Source organism: Sander lucioperca, chromosome 21, assembly GCF_008315115.2.
Source record: "Sander lucioperca isolate FBNREF2018 chromosome 21, SLUC_FBN_1.2, whole genome shotgun sequence".
Classification (NCBI taxonomy): Eukaryota; Metazoa; Chordata; class Actinopteri; order Perciformes; family Percidae; genus Sander; species Sander lucioperca.
The window spans coordinates 17078368-17098380 of NC_050193.1; the positions used below are offsets into that span (position 1 = coordinate 17078368).

At 40.2% G+C, this 20013-nt stretch overlaps 1 protein-coding gene across 4 annotated transcripts; it reads left to right on the plus strand.

The window, feature by feature from the left end:
- The first annotated feature begins 1947 nt into the window (after nt 1-1947).
- Nucleotides 1948-19689, plus strand: tnnt1 (troponin T type 1 (skeletal, slow)). Of its 4 annotated transcripts, none has more exons than XM_035997058.1 (15): nt 1948-2043; nt 7588-7615; nt 7949-7956; nt 8077-8142; nt 10224-10241; nt 11555-11587; nt 12622-12640; nt 12751-12811; nt 13564-13680; nt 14605-14682; nt 16236-16349; nt 16453-16562; nt 18052-18142; nt 18987-19027; nt 19626-19689. In XM_035997058.1, the coding sequence occupies exons 2-15, from the start codon at nt 7590-7592 to the stop codon at nt 19669-19671; spliced, it is 828 nt and encodes a 275-aa protein (XP_035852951.1). In that variant the 5' UTR covers nt 1948-2043; nt 7588-7589; the 3' UTR covers nt 19672-19689. The 4 variants fall into 4 exon arrangements, with proteins under 4 accessions (XP_035852951.1, XP_035852952.1, XP_031174916.1 ...); XM_031319056.2 differs by having other exon boundaries at nt 1950-2043; nt 10212-10241; XM_035997059.1 differs by lacking the exon at nt 11555-11587 and having other exon boundaries at nt 1949-2043.
- The last annotated feature ends 324 nt before the right edge of the window (nt 19690-20013 follow it).

Sequence of the window (20013 nt, forward strand, 5' to 3'; positions counted from 1 at the left end):
AAACAGGAAACTGAGCCTCTCTCTGAATCTTTAATGAAATAAATACTCTTTAAAGTAGAAAATGACAGTTGTCAGTGTCCACCATTTCCACTTCCTGGCGATAGCTACTGTGGAAAACAAAACGCTATCCTTTTCCTGTTTCACTTCCTTTGTGCCGTAAATCAAGCCTTCATTTTACCAGGAGGTCGTACCTGGTGGCAGACAGAACTGCATAGTGAAAGCAAGGCTTATAGGGAACCAATCTAAACTCCGATGGTGCCATCAATTTATCGCTGTACGTTGTCAACATTTACTTCATGATTACTGTATCTTTTAACTGTAGCCACTTACACTTACCAGTGGCTTCAGTAAATATATTTGGCCATAGATATAAATAGAGGAACATTTTAATTCTGCTGTATGACCTCTTTAACACTTCCATTTAGACATGTAGCAAGCACAGTGACGTCAACAACAAAAGGGCACATCAACCACCACCACATCAAGACAATCACTTTGTGAAGCAGTGTCATCACTTATTGCCTGTGTTCTTATTATGTGGAGCTCTTTCTGTGAACTGGAAACCTTCCCTTTCATGGAAAAAGCAAATGAGTGAAGTCACTCTTCTATTACTGGATCAGGTCTGGTCATCCCTCTGCCTGTCGCTCCCCTCCCTTACTCCTCTTTTCTCTCTCTCTCTCTTCCTACTGTTGCTGAGCATCCACATCTGTTGGGCTCGCTCTGATCTCACGTTTCTCCCTCGCTACGTACAGTAGTTAAGAAGTAGGTGGGACCAGAAGTAAAAATGTCATAACTTTTTTCCCATAGACACTGTTGACAAAATTCGCTTTTCAGATTGATAATAACTAACATTTCCAAAAACAGATGGTCATGAAACGTTCCTGAATAAAACAAATGAAATCAATTTGTTAATAAGTGAGCTTTAGAGGTGCTAGTAGCCAGGTTGTGTTACCTTTGGGGAGAGCCAGGCCAGCTCTGTTTTCTAATACTAGGTCAGAAAGAGAATAAGCGTATTTCCCAAATGTGAAGCTATTTATATTTATTTTTTTATGCGGTTGCTGTGGATGCTATCTTCTTTGTGGTTACAACTGCTGAGGCGTATGGGTACTGCAGTATGTAGTAGTATTTGATATTATTGTATCTGTCCCTCCTTCCTCTTTTCTGAATCTGTCACAGTGAAAACTGTAATCAGGTTTTGACACCTCGAGTGTACGTCGGTTACAAACCGACCGTTAACACCAGATACCCTCTGACAGGTCCAAACCAGACTCCATTTACAGTTCAGATCATTTTAAAACCTTTTGATCAGGGTTTCCTCTGGCTCAGAACATTAAGTTGGGGGCTTTTTAAGTGTGTGTGTGTCCTCGCTCTATGAGTACTGTAATTTCCATTTTTATGGATGAAATAAACTTGACTTGACTCTACTTCCTGTTTCCTCTGGTCGTCCATCCCTACCTCAGCTCTGTCTGACTCTTGTTTTCATTTCCTACTCACCACAGCTTGTTTAGTGGCAGATTTAATGAATGAATAATAACCATTTTCTTTTAACAAACTGCTTCTCCTCTTGTCGCCTCTCGCTCTGCCAGGTCTCCTCTGCCAGCTTTCTCTCCTTCCATCCGTCACACCCTCCCTCTTTATTTTGTCATCCCCCTCTCCACCTGCCCTGTGGCACCCCTCCATTTGCCAAGTGAGGTCATCCCTCTGTTCTCCCTAATCCTACGAGGTGCTCGTCTTTCTGCCTCCGCTTAATCCGCCTGTGGCCCCCAGCCCTGACCACAGACACACACACACGCACACACACACACACATTCACACATTTGCGCACACAGACTCACGGTTATTCTTGTAAGGTATACTCCGACATCCAGTAATTCTCACAGCATGCATACACACCCACATTCATACAGAACACATACACACACACACACACAGTGCCCCTCGACCCCTCTGTATAAAATTCCCTCTCTCTGTATAATAGCCATTCTGTCTGTCCCTGTCCCTCTGTCTGTCTCTTGTGTCTAGTGATACCACACCTTCATACAGGTACGTTTGTCTGTCTGTCTGTCTGTCTGATGTGATGTGTCCTCTCTATTGTCTTGTTCTCATAAGACAGTAGAATGAGATGAATGTATAATTTTTCAAGCAGCTGTTATTTTCTATTCATTTTATTCATCATGGTGAACACTTCGTTGCATCTTTTCAGTTTTGTCAGTACTTTGAAAACTCTTCCTTGCTCCAACATGAGACACACTAGCCAATTAGCAAAAAACTAAATGTAACCAAGTGTTATGGTACTTTCAGGATTTCCAACGTTACATGTGTGTGCTGAGCTTGATTTTGCAATTGCGATAATTTGTCAGTACACTGCTTCTCAGCAGCAGTCTCAAATCTTGGGTGTCTGAGCATCCCTGAATGCACCACAGTGGAAAAACCTCTATTGACAATAGATAATCAATTATCTAGCTCAAGCAAGATTCAAGTATCAGCAAGTTAATTTCATACTGTTGTGAAATGAATGGAAATCAATGGCTAGCTTACTGTAACCATGGTATTGGTCCATTTATGTGACTTTAAACCATAAATTCCCTGCTAATTCCAGTCTTGAAAACAGTACAATGGCAAAAAAAAGTAGAAGCTGTATTTAATATGTGCCTGTCTCTGTTTTGAGAAAAGTAGACCATAGTTAATGGGTCTTTTCACCCAAATTACTAAAAAACCCAAACATATTTTCTGATTTACTCCTACAGTTATCTAGCAACTGCAATGATTTCTGCTTAATGTTATCAAGTTTATAGATATCTGCCAACAGGATGGATGGATACAATGTAAAAACATCTGTACTTGCAAGTGTCGATAGACACATGGCTGCCTTGTGTAGACTGTCCCATTTTACTTGCATTCATCATCTACACTTCTGTGTGTCTGTGTTAGCATAGCAGGCACTCAGACTGACATGTACAAACCACACAGCAGCTTTATTATGTACATTGGGTTATTTATGTGTCCTGTGATCCAGTAGCTGGCTTAGGGTATCTAACACAGCCCCAACAAGGTTCCAACTTAGCCACTTGTGCCAAACTAGGTCCATATTTCCTGTTTTAAAAGCCTTCATAAAAGCTTTCAACAGATGAACTCATCAACACCACAGCACTGTTATAGCTTGCAATTCTTTCTTTAGTGCTTGTCATGAAATGTCTGACAGCTACTTTACGGCTTTAATGAGTACCGTACTCTGTGTCTGTGTTACTGACTAATACACTTCGGGGACATTTCAGACTAAATACCAGTTAACATGGTGATGGCTTGACAAAACCGATTTTAGGTGAGTGGTTAAGATTAGAGAAAGTGTCCAGGAAATGGATATAAGTCTATGTAATGTCCTTAAAACTGTATAGCCTAGCACCCTTCACATTGTTCCTTTGCCTTTATGGTCACTGCCACATACACAAATGCTAACAGTATGAGCTCAGGCTAGCTGACTTTAGCACTCAGAGGAAAGCAGAGGGTAAACAGGTGTCTGCATACACTAACGCAATCTGTGCAGTTTGGTGTGCGTGCATGTGTGTGGATATTACAGTGGCTAGTTCAGGTCAGTATCAAGTTCCCTGGTTGGAACAATGCTGAGTCATTTCTAAATTTTGATGTCAAACAACATAGTGGCTATTCTCCCAAATTGTTTTTCGAAGTGAATAAAAGACATTACAAAACTCAAACCCAGTTCTGACTAACACTTTTCACTTTTTTAACACTTTCTCACTCCGCTCTACAATTTATTAATAGCCAACGATAGGCTTTCTTTAACACTAATGAGGTAGTGTTGCACATCCATTCTCCTTTACCACACACACACACACACACACACACACACACACACACACACACACACACACACTCATATTGCCCTTGACTAAAATTAACCCTGCTAAGGCCTGAGCCTGTTGGACTCCTCTCCCAAATCCCCTGCCGCACCACCCCCTTCTCACCATTAAGCTCCAAACGGGCGGTTTCTGACTGTACTGACACAGGTGCTAAAATGTGCACCTCTCATTCATCCATCCATCATTTCTCTCCTCCGTCACTCTCTCCATTCATCATGTACTTATTCATAGGTCTTACCTTCACACACCTTTTGAGTAAGTCCTTCCCTCTGCTTTTAATATTATACTGACAGAGCTAAACTCCAACTGATTCTTATGTTCAGTTCAGTTCAGTTTATTCTTTGTCCCAGAAGGGCAATTTGTGTGCAGCAGGAAAACATCACATGGAAAATATACAACAGAAACCACACACCAATTAACTTAATAAAAACAGCAATAAAAACAGCAGCTTCAGCCTGAGTTAAGAATGAATAGTACCAGAGTTGTGTTGGAGACATGATGAAAGTAAGAAAACTACAAAAACTCCAACATTAGATAATAATAATAATAATAATTATTATTATTATTATTATAATAATAATAAAGATAAATAAATAATAATAATAAATATAGGGGTAATTATTTTTTGTTAATCTTTTTTAGTTTTTTACATATATATATATATATATATATATATATATATATATATATATATATATATATATATAGACATCTGACAGCTGTTGCACAGTAAACATTAGGCTACAGTAGTTGGTTAGTTTATCAAAAACTGGAAACAGGGAAACAGATAGCCTGGCTCTGTCCAGGGGAAAAAAAAACTTCTTGCTTATTTACACTTCCAACAGTTATGGAGGAACATTGTCATTTATTTGGAGGTGTGTTTCTACCTGTCAAATTTAATTCACTGTCTTTTAGCTCTGTTTTTGGTCTCAGCCAACTCCTGAGGGAATAATCTGGCTCTTTAGCTGCTAAATGCTCTACTGTATTCACCAGTTAGTTGCTAACTGCTTGCAACAGTAGGTTTATCAGAGCTTTTTTTGTTTGTGATGAAAACAGCTTTCTGCTATGGCCAAAAATAATGCTATGAGAGCAGTGAGAGTGAACCAAGACCGTAAAGTCAGCTAAACAATGAGCTGAAACTCACTATAAAGCTCTGTTAAGCCGAGCGAGCTGCAGGTTCAGGTGATAATTCTCTGCCGGTTCATCACTGTGACCCCTCTCACATCCATTTAATACATTATACATTATTATAAAAATATTGAATATAGCTGCTTAAATCAACAGAAAAGCAAGTCAAAAAACAATGTGTGGTTTTATGTTATGAGACTATCAGACTATTTCTTGCCGGTGCAACTCTCTGGAGCACTATTTCTTGAAGATGCTTGATATAAAAGGAATGAAAGATGTGAAACAAGGAAACAATTTTAAAATTGAAGTTAAAAACTGGGAAGGCTAGAACTGCTTTATAAACCTCTATATGAACAGAAACAGAGAGAGGATAAATAACAGCGCACGGAAGATTGGAGAGTTATAGAGTTGCAGTTGAAAGGACTGCTGGTGTGCAGCTATGCCAAGCTACTGGCTCTGGCATGGCAAAGGGCACGACAACAGACAAGTGAGAGAGAAGCCAGAGCATTTGACGACAGTTAGCGCCCTGATAAATTCAAGCGCACAGTCCCAGGGTCACTCTAAATTCTTCCTTATGACAGAAAGATAGAGAGAGCGGAGGAGAAGGTGGGAGGGCATGGCGGTGTGTAGAGGGATAATGGAAGGATAATGGGGTTTCTGATCAAGTTTGTTTTCTTTTAAAATCCGACCTGAACAGAAACAAACTAAGCAACTGTTGTATTTATGTTTGAGCTTTGGAATAATTCCACATCTAACACAGTGTAGTGTTTGGCCACATAATAGAGTTAATGAGATCTTTGAGCTGTGTCAAAGCACTCCAGCCAAACTGATGGCAGATTCCCTTTAGTTTATCAGTTGCTCAGTGAACATGTCAAACTGTGAACCCAGTTAAGATGAAGGTCATCTTTTCACAAACCTTGTGTGCAGTGTCTTAAACTAAATCTAATTTGTCAGAAACACCAGGACATAGGGAGCAAGGGTGGGGTCAAGCAGAAACTACTAGAAAGAGAGAGAGAAACTCTATCTCCCCTTGTCACATTCTCACCTGTTGACGCTTCATCAATCTCCCTGCTTCCCCTGCCAGGAAGGTGTCAGTGCACAGTGTGTCTGTCTGTCCGTCTGTCTGCACATGGTTTTAATGCCAGGACAATGGCAGCTTAGTGGGACAATTTATAGCTTAAAACCGTGACAGTGTGCATTGAATCGCTCAGTGCTTGTCTGTCTGTCTTTTTTCTATCTCCAAAATGATTAATCACACTCACGTACTAATGCACAGCCAAGCTTGCATTTACGTCACATGGGTTGCTTGGTATTTTAAAAACATTTGTTTTTAAATGTTCTTAATCTAGTAGCCAATATCTTTTTTTTTTAAATAATGTTACCAAACACACCTATTAAGTTGGAGCCTTAGGCACAAAGTCCAGCTGAGGCTAGTTTTGCAGGCTTTTCTCATGAACCATTCATACATATAGATACGAAAAGTAAAGCACTGTAATCCGTATGCATTCCGTGAATTTTTTTGCTCTGTGCATTTCAATGACGTTGATGTTGCTGCTGTATAAAAAAGCTGTGGACTGCGTAGGGAGGAGGTCGGGGTGGATGTCTCAGTCATAAAACACAGCGCTTTCAAGCCTGGGAGCAGAGTTCACTTCTCGGGGAAAACAAAAGACTTTCACCCAGGAAACGCATGTTCGTTCCTTGGGATCGTTTAAATCCAAACCACGGTCTTTTTCCTAAACTTAACCGGTCGTTTTTGTGCCTATAAACTTATTTGTCGCTGGCGCATGTTGTCAGTTTTTGTGGGCTAAAATCAACTGCCATGGCCCCTGAAAGGACCGTCATCTTGCGGTGCCCTAACCCTAACCCTAAATAAAATGTATTTAAAAGTTGGAATAGGGCAGGTGTGGAGGTGACCTTTTATTTAAAGTTTTATACTCCCGCTGACCGTCCTGTCCAGTGGTTCTTTTAACCCGCTTTTAATATCTGTATCCCTTTTTATATGTTTTTTTTAGATAACCAAACCTGTTTTTTAAGGAGGTTTTAAAGTGTGTTCCCAAATCAGTGCTCCCCTTGTGCCCGTGCCCCTCGTAGCACCTATCCCGGGACGCTGTGTTTTAACCCCAACCTAACCTCTAACCCCTAACCCAGTAACCGGCTCCCAGTAACCTTTTGTCGGCTAAACTCAACTACCAACTGCTGCTGATACGACAGACAGGTCATGGAGCTCTGGAGCCGGCATCATTTGACCAGCCGGGGGTCGCCTAATTTCGTAGGATATCACACAAATTGCTGTGCATAAATTTTCCTACGATATTGTACAAACCCGTTCATAAAAATGCAATGTTGTTCATAAACTAAAGTATGGGACAAATTCAAAACTTTTGATTTTGACCGAATGATGGCGCTAGATGAAGGTGAGGAAATCCCCAAAAGCTGTTACACTTCATCCTGAAGGGAACAAAAATGTCTGTACCAAACTTCTGTTCTCCTCTCCTGACTGTTTTTTTGTACTTCAGATGGTTCTATTCTACTTATTCATTCATGATCTCCCTGATTTGTCATTTGCTTCTGTTTATTGCAGCCATGTCAGATGTAGAAGAGGAGTACGAGTGAGTAGAGCAGCATCGTTTGTTTATTTCAGCGAAAATGCATTTTACTCCCATCTTTATAAATATCATTCAAGTAGTTGTACATTTTTATTCCCAACTTGTATATATGTGTGTACATTCTTTCCTTTATATTTTTATCTTTATTTATGAATTATTTGTTCTTGTAATCTATCATATTTATTATTTCTTGTATATTCTGTATGTGTGTCTGATATTTTGCTGCTGTAGCACTGAAATTTCCCAGTGTGGGATCAATAAAGTTTATGTAATCTAATCCCTGTAATGTTAACTGATAAATGTGTTTCTCTGTTCCTTTTCCTTCCATCCCTCCAGGGATCAGGGTAAGTTGTGTCTATATTTATCACACTCTTTGTGTCTCTCACAAACACAATGATCAACATCAATAAAACATTTTTTATGAGACATGAAACTATATTCATTTCTCTGTCTCCTTCTCCCAGAGGCTGAAGAGGAGCCAGAGCCTGAGGAACAGGAGGAGACTGAGCAGGCAGAGGAGGATAGAGGAGGTAAGGAAGACTCCTAGAATGCAAAGCAGTCATACAGGACAGTTGCCTGTTGTATAGCAACAGTCTGGAGATAAAAACTGGTTTGGTCAAATCTGTTGAAAAGACGATTCAAAAAATGTGAACAGTAAAGCAGATTAAAAGGGTTGAGATTGTGATAACATTTCTTACAAGAGATACAGTACATGTCTTTCCTTGTTCTAAAAAAGCTCTCAAACAGCCAAGCAATTGTTCCCTCTCTTTTTCATAACGCTGGGTTTTCACTGGCAGCTGAAATAACGGAACAGCGGAGCGAGCGGTATGAGCGCTGACTGCAAAAGTGTTCATCGCCCTCCCCGCTCTCCCAAAGTTGACTCTGGCGGTACGTGTCCATAGTCAGTGTCATTTCCACACTTCCCATTCATTTCCATGGGAGCAGCCGCGCAATGCATTCTGGTAGTGTCGTGGGGGACTTTGGAGAAGCGGGGCTTCGAGTCGCCCGCTCCTCATTTGCATAAAGTTGAATCCAGGCAACTTCATGAAAATTAGGAGCAGGCAGCTCGGCACCTCTCAAAATGTTAGGATTAGGGAAATGACGGACCCAAAAATGCAGAGACAACAGGCCAGTGGTGAGGTCAAGGATTTAATAAATAAAAAGGGATACACAAAAAGAGTCCTGAAGAAAGCAGGCAAAAATAGTACCAAAAACCATTGAGGATCCATAAAATATAAAAATAAACAGGAAAACAGAGACAAATGGGGTAGACATACACACAGTGATCTGACAACAGACAAAGACATCACAGAGACTAAATACACAAGGTAACGAGGGGGAAACAAGGGACAGGTGACACGAGGGCTGAGGAACAGGTGAAACACATCAGGGCGGGGCAGACAATCACAAAGGTGGGAAAACACAAAGCAGGAAGTAAAACAAGACATGACATGGGAGAAAAAGAGACTACAAAATAAAACAGGAAACTGAAGCATAACATACACAAGGATGAAAACAGGGTAACACGCAACAGAATACACAGGAGACAGACAGAAAACAACCAGAAACCAGGGAATAAATGAACATAATAAAAACAGAAAAAGCTATAATAACCACAAAAACTTTTTTTTTTAAATCTGAAATAAAGACAGATTTAGCAACTGCATAGCCTATTTCTTTCTTAAAATGTTTTCAGAAACAAGTTTCGGGGAACTATTTTCGTAAAATAAGAGATCGTATTCCGAACGAGCCGCCATGATGGTTGGTTTTGAGATCCGGGAGCAGACGGCCTCACGTGAAGCATTCGTCCAATCAAGTGCAGCCATCGCGGTTGTAGGATGGTGTAGCCTGTTTTCTTTGCTTGTCAGTGGTCAGTGAAGAGAAACTGACAACTGCTGGTGGCAAGCCCACTATCATGCAATGTTAGGAAGCGGGACGATCCCATCTGTGAAAATAATGCCTATATGGACATGTACCATTGGTCAACTTTTGCAGAGCGGTAACCAATGAGAAGGCAGACTCGCGAACGCACCTCTAATATTTTCTCCCGTGTAAACACATATGCTATATTTAAAATTCCTTGCAAATTAAAACAATATGATGTTCCTATATAATGCTTACTTTATGATATGTCTCTGTATAACTAGAGGGATGTTAATAGCTAGCTTGGCAGAAGGTTGCCCAGGCAGTTGGTTTTCCTGTTGAGCTTTTATACATATATTTGTTTTAGTAGTAGCACTGTAGTAACAGTAATAGTAGCTGTTTGCTTGCAATACATGACGTTATTTAAAACGAAACACAACTTTAAAGTATGTGACTGGAGTAGAAAACTTGCCAGAGCCAGATAGAAATTGATAGAAACGTATCAACTCCAACAACAAATTCTTAGCCAAACGTATAACGTATACACCGTCGGCATCATGTTGTGGTGACATAATTCCGCTTGGAATTCGCTGTGCGTGACCGAGACAGTTAAAAAAAGCTGCCTGTGGAAATCCAGCGTAACAGTATGAGTTATTGGTGATGCTGTAGTAAATCTGACCTATCAACTTCCCCACTATCCTGCTTTCCCATTGGCTGGTTGGGCCACTGTGCTGGTACGGGCTATCAGAGCGGCACGAGTACCAAGGTAGGGTGACAAGCATGCCCATCATCATTCACACACTCAGACACCATTTGACACCATTTAGGACTAGACCTAAAACCCAATGCAGGGGAAAGTTGTATCTAGAAGAAGATGTAGAATACCTAATTTGAATGAATCAAACTTACATCGATGAGGATGAAACTAGGTAGATATTTTATCTGCATTGTATTTTAATACCAACTATAAATGGTGAAATAAGTCGTAATGATTCAAACAGTTCCACGTGCAAGTATAAAAACAGAGGCACAGTCCTTACCGCAGCGGCCGCGGGTTTGATTCAGATTCAGATTCCCTCTCTCTCCCCTTTCCTGTCTTCAGCTGTCATGTCAAATAAAAGCCTAAAAAATGGCCCAAAAAAAATCTTTAAAAATAGTATTTTGCAACAGATAGAGTTAGTGACTATTTGGTGAATATAGTGGTGTATATTTTTTTCAGAAATGGTGGAGACCAAAACAAAGCTAAAAGGAGAGTGAACACTGAACTTACATTTATGACATGACCAGAAACCTGTATGTGCATGTACTCAATTATCCATACGTGCATTATGTAATACTGAATGTTCACAGAATGTTCCACAAAACTACATTTCCCTACAGCCACAGTGGGTGGTACATATTGGTGCCAGTGAAGGCTGTGGCTCTCAGTGCTTGATGTGAAATGATAGTTTTAAAGAAATAGTTTAACATCATGGGAAATATTTACTTTCTTGCTGAGAGTAAGATGAGAGGATGGATACCACTCTCAGACGTAAGAGTCGTATCAATCTTTTAATCTAATTTTGGGCAAGAAAGTGAATCAGCATATTTTCCAAAATGTCTAACCCTTTTTTTCAAGCTTGCTGCCTATGTAGTACCATATAATAACTTGGGACTTCTTTCAATCATTCCACACTTCCTCCTCCCTCCTTATCTCCTCATGCCCCCCTCTTATTTTGACTTTCCGTATGCTTTCTATTTTTCCATTCTTTTCATTTTTGCCTCTCGATCACCTGGTGTGTGAATTTCCTCCTCCCTTCCTTTGGTTCTTTACGTCTTTATTTCTTAATTCTGTATGTATTTCATTCCTCTCTCAACTTACTTTGCTACCTTCTATCTTCTAACTTTTTTCATTTTCACCTGTATACCTGTTTTTCCTTTGTTTTTTCCTTTCCTCATCCCATCCTCTCTTCCGTTCTCTTCTTGTCTTGTTTGTTGTCATGCCCTTTTTCTCTTTTCACCCATTATCAATGACTCCTTTGGTGCTCCATGTGTTATTTTTGTTACCCTCCTTCCATCTTTCATTCTGTCTTCATGTAGTTGCTCCATCAGATCAAGACGCCCAGGAGGAAGGTGAGAAATGGTGTTGAAGGGGTTGAAGTCCTGATTTTTTTTTTTAAGCTCAGCACCATGTTGGTCACTTTTTATTTACCTCAGGTTAATTATCCAACATATTGAAGTTATCAACCGCCAATGGACATGGGCTTTACTTTATCAGGGTTTCTGCAGGGTCTTAAAAAGTCTTAAAAAGTCAAACATTTTAAAATCAAAATGTTAGGCCTTAAAAAGTCTTACATTTGCTGAAGTATTGTGTTCTAGGTCTTACATAATTTTAAACAGGTCTTAATTTTCCTACATCCATGCAACGCTACCTTTAATGTTAATTTTTTTTAATCATTGTTTAGCTTTCGCGTTATTGGCGTGAGACTCTTTTGGATTGTACCACAGACATAAAAGGGATTTTATTCTTTGGCTATGGGAAAGTGCAAGTTTAGCGATACTTGGCTTGAAAAATCTGAATTTAGGGCTTACTTGATGTTGTGATAAAGGTCTTAAATTTTATTCATTATGGTCTTAAAAAGGTCTTAAAAAGTCCTAAATTTGACTTGGTGAAACCTGCAGAAACTCTGTTCATGGAATAATTTGGTCTGCTAAATACTGTAAATAAAAATCTGTACCTATTTACCTTTATTCATTCCTTTATTTGGATATCCATTAGCAACAATCACAACGTGCAAATTTACATGCGTTTAAAACAAGACATAAAGTGAAAGGAAAACCTACTATAATCACCCTTCATTTTTAAGAAAATATTTAAGAATGTCCTAATTGATATGGTCAAAAAAGTCATGTGTTACCCTGATCTGGAAAGCAAAAGTGTGTATAAAAATGATGTCGTTGCTCTTTTGTTTTGTTAGAACTAATACAAACTGCTAAATTGCCGTTTCTTTTCTCAGTCCCATGCTTGCTGTGTTTTCAGTCACATTAACAACTTTTTTAACAACTTTCAGATTTTCTAATTCTCCTTCCGCATATTTGGGGGAAACATTTTTATTCACTCATAAAATCAATATTTTTTTGCTTGTCTTTCTCTCTTTCATCAACAGAGGAGCGCCCCAAACCCAAGTATGTTCATATTATTTTATTATGTTTGCATGGTTATTTTTTTTAAATATGTCACATTCCCGTAATCCCTTTTTGATCTTCGTCGTTTTGTGCTTCCTTTTTTTCGTCAGACCTATGGTGCCTCAACTTGCCCCTCCAAAGATTCCTGAGGGGGACAGGGTGGATTTTGATGTGAGTCATGAAGAGGGGATCAAACCATATCACTTTTATTTTCTTCGTTTTTGACTTTGCATCTGCATCATAAATGAAATGGGAACCACGGCTGTTAACCCTTGGGCTGCATTTGCTCAGTTTGTGGGGACTGGGCTTAGGAACCGAAGGAGTTGGCGGTTCAAGTCCCCTGTACCAACCAGGGATGAAACCAGATGTTGTAAACAATTGGGGCTCAGCCCAGACCTGGGGGGTCCTGGCATCTATTTTTCAAGATATGTGATAATAGAATGCCTAAAAATCTGTAAATCACTTGGGATAGTTGCAAAGGAAAAGAATCATCCTGGAGAGCCTACATCCATTTTGTACCTAATTGTTCTCCAACTGTCTTCATCATTCTGAAACCATAACACAACAAATATTGAGGAGGACTCCTTTTCACTCCTGCCACATAAAAAGAGGCAAACATTGTCTGATGTTACTGTGTATTAGATAGGCTGCATGACTTATTTTTGTTACACTATGATTGAGTAGAGGTGATATTTCCACAGTAATAGAACTTTTGCTCCATTGATTTTCCGGTCCATTCAGAGAGACTGTATACACACATATACTATACTATATGTATACACACATATACTATACAGTATATGTATATATATATATATATATATATATATATATATATATATAATAATCAATTTTATTTTAACCATATCTAGTGAGTTCTATAATGATGCCCATATGGAAATAAAAACTCCCTTCTTCACCAGGACATCCACAGAAAGCGTATGGAGAAGGACTTACTGGAGCTGCATACTCTGATCGACGTCCACTTTGATCAGAGGAAGAAAGATGAGGAGGAACTCATCAGCCTCAAGGAACGAATCGTAAGTTCACTTAGATTCACTGAGACACTTTCTGGCTAATGTTGAAACATGAGTGGGGCACTAGACACACAATCCAGTGGAAACAGAGATTGACCAGCAATAGGTAGTCTCACATTGCCAGACCCTCCTCCACAGCGCTGTGGAGGAGGGTCTGGCTAGTTCACACAGCATTCCGGGATGCTCGTGCTCTGGTTTATTGGCATTTCTTTAAACTGATGACAATCGTCTTGGGCGGTGCTAAGCTCTGGACAGAGCCACGGTGCCGCTGCAAAATAGCCTCAGGAAGGAACTTGTTTTGGTGGAACATATGTACAGAAAACTCAGATTGGACAGATAGTCTAGCTAGCTGTCTGGATTTACCCTGCAGAGATCTGAGGAGCAATTAACCATAGTCCTCATAAATCCACCAGAGTTTAGAATGCCAACACAAAGGAATATGTCGTCGATATAGACTAAGCAATAGGAGAACATGGTTTTACTGCATGTTTCTTCACAGCAGTGGTAGAAAGTTGCTATGTATATTTAATCAAATATATTTACTGTACATTTATCAGACAGCTGTAGTTACTACTTGCTGTGCTTTACAGATAACATTATTAGATATTATAACCATGATAAGTTTATAAATGCAATGCATTGTTTGCATTAGTAGTTCCACCAAAGACACATGTCCACTCTAGACTTCTTAGATGGTTCCATTGAAGTAACTGAAAAAAAAAAATTGAATTGCAGAAACTATTTTTTTTTTTTTTACTAACCCAACGTATTTGTCAGTAATCTTTTAATGAGTTAAAAAAAATACAGCCATACGAAAGTCCCCTCTGTAATTAATGAATGATTTAATGTACTTTTATCCCAATGTTGCTTCATGTTTAATAAACTGCACTAAACGTGTTATGGCTTGTTTGCTTTGCTTTCCATCAGGAGCGTCGTCGGTCCGAGAAAGCTGAGATCCTGAGGGTCAGAGCAGAGAAGGAGAAGGACAGACAGAACAGGATTGCGGTAACACACACACACACACACACACACACACACACACACACACACACACACACACACACACACACACACACATAAATACTCACACAAAAATGTACAAATCCAGTCCACACATCCTTTACATAGGCTGTAAACAGCCTCAAATTGTTTCTCATATGTGAAACCACTTTTAATTTATAAAATGTAAAAAGCTGCTCAACACAGCATAAAATCTCCCCTTCAGGTGCAAAACAATATAATTCAGGGGCGGAGCCAGACGTTATAAACATTCGGGGCTCAGCCCAGATCTGGGGGGGGGGGGATTTTCCCCCAGCTATATACTTTTTAAAGATAACTGATAACAGAATGCTCGAATCTGCTAGAAATATGTACATCATTTGGGAAAATCATAATAGTTGGCAAGGAAAAGAATCATCCTGTAAAGCCTACATCCCAGAGGTGGTTCTGGGGGGGTACAAAAAGGTGGCCAATGCCCCCCGTATATTAAGCCTTGACCCCCCTCTGGCCCCCCTAACTGTGGCAAATATTTTGATACATTTTTAACCCCACATTTACCCCCAAAGAGGGGATAATGTGCAGTGCAGAAATAGATCAAATGTAGGTTAACACTGAGAATTCTTGTGTTTATTGTTATATGTGTATTGTTAGTCTTTTGTAGAACCAAACCTATTGAAGGTTGGTGGTTAGTAACACTTGTGCTTAATATATTTGGTACCCCTAAAATCACATGTAGCCCCAGCCTGGCCCCTCCTATGAAATGGTCTTGAAACGCCACTGCTACATCCGGTTTACATTTTTCACCAACTGTCTTCATTATTCTGAAACCAGAACACAACAAATGTTGAGGTGGACTCATTTTCACTCCTGCCACCTAAAGAGAGGCAAAAATTGTTAGGCTACATATATTTTTGTTACACTATGCCGGCCGGAGTAGAGTTCACAGAATAAATGTCAATATTTCCCCAGTAACAGAACTTTTGCTCCATTGATTTGCTGCTCCAGTCAGAGAGACTGAGGGGACATGACACAACCTTGAAGCTATTTTTAAACCCTTAAAGATTTCGGGCTTTTGAGAAAACATTGGGGGTTGGAGTCCCAGAAGCCAGCCCCCCCCCCACTCCGCCCCTGATCAATGATGTTCAGCAGCTCCGAAATCAAGCAACACCCCGGAACAAAATAAACCAACCCTTTCTACGATCTAAAGTGACAAACCTACCAGACTTTTTACTCAAAGAGCAAATCCTAGGAGAGCATCCGTACGTGAGCGCCATGTGTCAAATTGAAAGCTACTTTCATCCAGTGTTAAGTCAGCACTGTGAAAACACGGTGAGTTTGCAGCCAATTAAATTGCCTGCCTGACCATATATGGAAGTTAACGTAGCTGGTAGCGGGACACCCACAGAACAGAGAAACCTTTGTATATATGTTTATAGAGAGAGATTCAACGTGGAGAATGTGTAAATCTTTATTTAAATATTAAAAACAACTTTTTTATAGTCAGATTTAACACTTAGGGACATTTTTCAAGTTTTTGTCCATCCTTCTCCGTTTGTCAGGAGGAACGTCACAGAAAAGAGGAAGAGGAAGCCAAGAAGAAGGCTGATGATGACATCAAGAAGAAGAAAGTGCTGTCTGGCATCGGAGCCAACTTTGGAAGCTTCTTGGCCAAGGTCTGCTGTTATTCTCAGTAGAGATCATGATAACCCTGATGATGATGATGATGATGATGATGATACAGATGTTGACTGTGCACTGTGTGTCTTCCCATCCCAGGCGGAGACGAGGAGGGGCAAGCGTCTGACAGGCAGAGAGATCAAGAAGAAGACTCTGTCTGAGAGACGACAGCCGCTAGACATCGACAATTTGAGGGAGGATGCGCTCAAGTGAGCTTTGGATTTCTCTGCATGTTGCAGGAGTGTGAATGGGACTGTAGTAAGAGCGATATTGAGTAACTAAGGATATTGAATGGTGGTTTCTTTTTTTCCCTTTCAAAATCAAAAACACAAGTGCAAAGGTGTAAGGAATGGATTAAACAGTTTGTGTCTCCGCTCCTAATGCCAGCTTCAAATGTTAGCATGTCTAGCTAACTCATACCCTTTTCCCACCAAAATTCATGTCTATGTGCAGGTTTTTAAAACCTCTCCCATTGCCTGTAGACGAGTATGCCTGTTAGGTTTTTCTTTTATTGTGTGTCGCGTTCGCGCTGGAAAACTGTTAACTTTTCTTGCTACAGCTTCCCGATACAGTGCACAAAATTGCAAAACTCTGCTGTACGTTCACTTGATATCTTTGCTAATAACGCTCCTACGCTCAGACCGATCGCTCTGCATTCACCGTCACTCTCTCAAAGTACAGTACGTGTCCACAGGTAGCCTCACTTCCATGCTTCCCATTCATTGTCTACGGAAGCAGCCAGGCAATGCATTGTGGTAGCAGCTCGACGACTTTCGAGTTGCTCCTCATTTGCATAAAGTTATGTTTCAGGGTACCCAATGCAAATCACGGGATCTAGCCTGATTCGCCTCCTCTCAAAACTCCCGAAAACGTTTTAAACTGATCGTAGCAACTGCACAGCTGATTTCTCACCATAAAATGTTCTTAGAAACACATTTCGGTGAAGTATTTTTGTAAAATAAGTGAAAGTTTCAAAAACCAGCCGCCACGCTGGTCTGTTTTGAAATCCGGGAGAAGACAGCCCCAGTGAAGCGTTCGTCCAATCAGGTGCAGCCATTGCGGTTGTAGGAGGGTGTAGTCTGTTTTCTTTGCTTGTCAGTGGTCAGTGATGATAAACTAATAACTGTTAGTGGCGGGCCCATCAAGCATCCAATGCTTGAAAGCGGGGAGATTCCTGAGGGTAAGCATACAGTTAGAAAGCAGCATGGAGGCCAGCTCTTTCAAACTCGGTGCCAACTAATTTAATGGATGGGGGGGGGGGGTATAGGGGGCACTGCCAGCCAGTGCTGTGCCAGAGAGCAGTGCCATTAACTTTACGGCATGGCCGTTTTCTGGGTTTACCTTTATTAAATCGACTTTGAGTCTGTGAAAAGCGCTATATAAATTCAATTTATTATTATTATTATTATTATTATTAAATCGCCTGAAAACAACACCCGGCTGCTACAGTTCAACAACACAGACTCTGCACACATCAGACTGCTCGGTTAGAACTCGACATTCTGAGACTTTCTCTCAGCTGAGATGGACAGCATGGTGCTGCAGTGTTTCAGTGTTTATACTGCATAAATTAGCCAGCTGCTAGCGTAAAGAAACGCAGATGGACTCGGAGCATTTAACAAAATAAAAAAGGCCCGAATCATAGAAATAAAATAGAAAAAAACAAACCTTTCTTAATTTGTTCTTTGTGTTTCCAAGGCAACGGGCCCAGGAGATGTGGAACTGGATCTACCAGCTGGAGTCTGACAAGTTTGACTTCATGGAGTACATGAAGCACCAGAAATATGAGGTACCGCTGGTACTTGCTAAGTCATGTTTTATAGTGTTTCTATCGTCTATATATGTCTGTAGCTGTCCTATACCATATCATATACTATCTATATATCTATCTATCTATGTGGGATAGGTTTTTGTATTGCATTACTGGAATTACTTTACTTTCATTTTGCGCACTTGGAATTACTTTCTGCAAAAATGGCAAAAAGAAAAAAGCTTATTTAAGTATATCGCCGCATTTTTGATTCATGTCTGTGACATTTACTGTGAGGTGGCACATGCATGCAGCAAAGAAGTGCACTTCTTTTTGTTGTAGTCTGGTTTATGCTATATAGATACATGTCACAGACACTCATTTTATTAGGTCATAATATAACGAGTGACAAGTTGTTGTCAATGTTCTGGTACAAGAGTTGATCCTGATGAGAAGTGTTTTGGTTGCATTTTGGATGTTAGAATAACTGTGAAGAGCTTTGACAAAGTGAACTCATAGAGAAATGTAAGTTAGCAATTGTAAAAAAAACTGAAAAAAAGAAAAAATAAATGTATCAAGCAAAAATGTCAAGCATTTGCTGCTCTGCTCTGCTCCTGTCTCTCTGTTTTATATTCAAGATCTTTGGGTTTGTGACTGTTTGTTAGTGAAAACAATCGAAGACGTTAGCTTGGGCTCTGGGATTTTTATATAATGACGATAACTTTTTTTCTGACATTTTATGGGGCTAAAAATGTATATAAATACTCCAAAGTATTATTTACAGTGTTATTGATCATGAAAATAATCAGTAGTACTGATTCCTTTCATAATGGTTTTAATTCTTTTCCTGTTACCTTAAATTCCTGTTGTTTGCCTCCTGCAGATCACCGTGCTGCTGAACCGAATCCAACATGCTCAGAAATTGTGAGTAGTTACTTTTATATAAAATATAAAATATGATAAACTGCAGAAAAAACTACAATCCCAATTGTAACACATTCTCACTCCCATCTCGTAAAATACGGACGTTTGGTCAGGTACCTTTATCGTTGTTATTGACGCTAAAAGTCTCCTTTAGCGTCATATAACACGCTTTAACTAAACGCGCTTGGTCGGGACTATTGACGCAGTTAGGTTAAGGAAAAGCTTGTTGGTTGGCATACGTTTCCGTGACACGTGGGAACGGGACGGTTGAGGGAAAGGTCGTGGGTGGGTTTACGCTTCCGTGACATGTGGGACACGAACCCCGGTCTCCTGCGTGAAAGTCCTGTGTTTGACCCATCCACCACCCCGACCAACCTTCGATCAACCTCCCTACGCGGAATTTCCCCCTTACATACTTTTCGCCCGTGTAGCTGCTGCTCTCCCCGGTACGTTCTACAAACACGCTGAAAGGCGCTTTTTTTCGTCGCTTCAGACGCTAACAGCCACTGTCCAAACGTCCGTATTTTACGAGTTTGGAGTGAGAACGGGTTGACAATCCCTGTTACATCCGTTCCTACTTTCCTCCTCTTTTCCACAGTAAAAAGATCCATGGCAAAGGGAAGGTGGGCGGTCGCTGGAAGTAAAGGGGGGTGAACACTGATACAACCCAAACAAAAAGTGGAGGCAGTACAGGAATGGAGGAATCACACATTTCACCTTCCATGGTCTTCTGGTGCCAGAGCCGCTCTCTAGGCCTTTCCTGTGTGTGTGTGTGTGTGTGTGTGTGTGTGTGTGTGTGAAAGATATTGAATGTGTCTTGATAAGATGTATTGATAATAAAACAACATGCACTCAGTTTGGATTTGTAGTTTTTTCTTCATCTAATGTGTGTGGATCGCAACAGCAGAATTGTTCGCTGATCTGTTTTTAGCTGCTGTACTCTGGTTTAGACATCACGGTAATCGGTTGGTTTTTTTTCACATAAA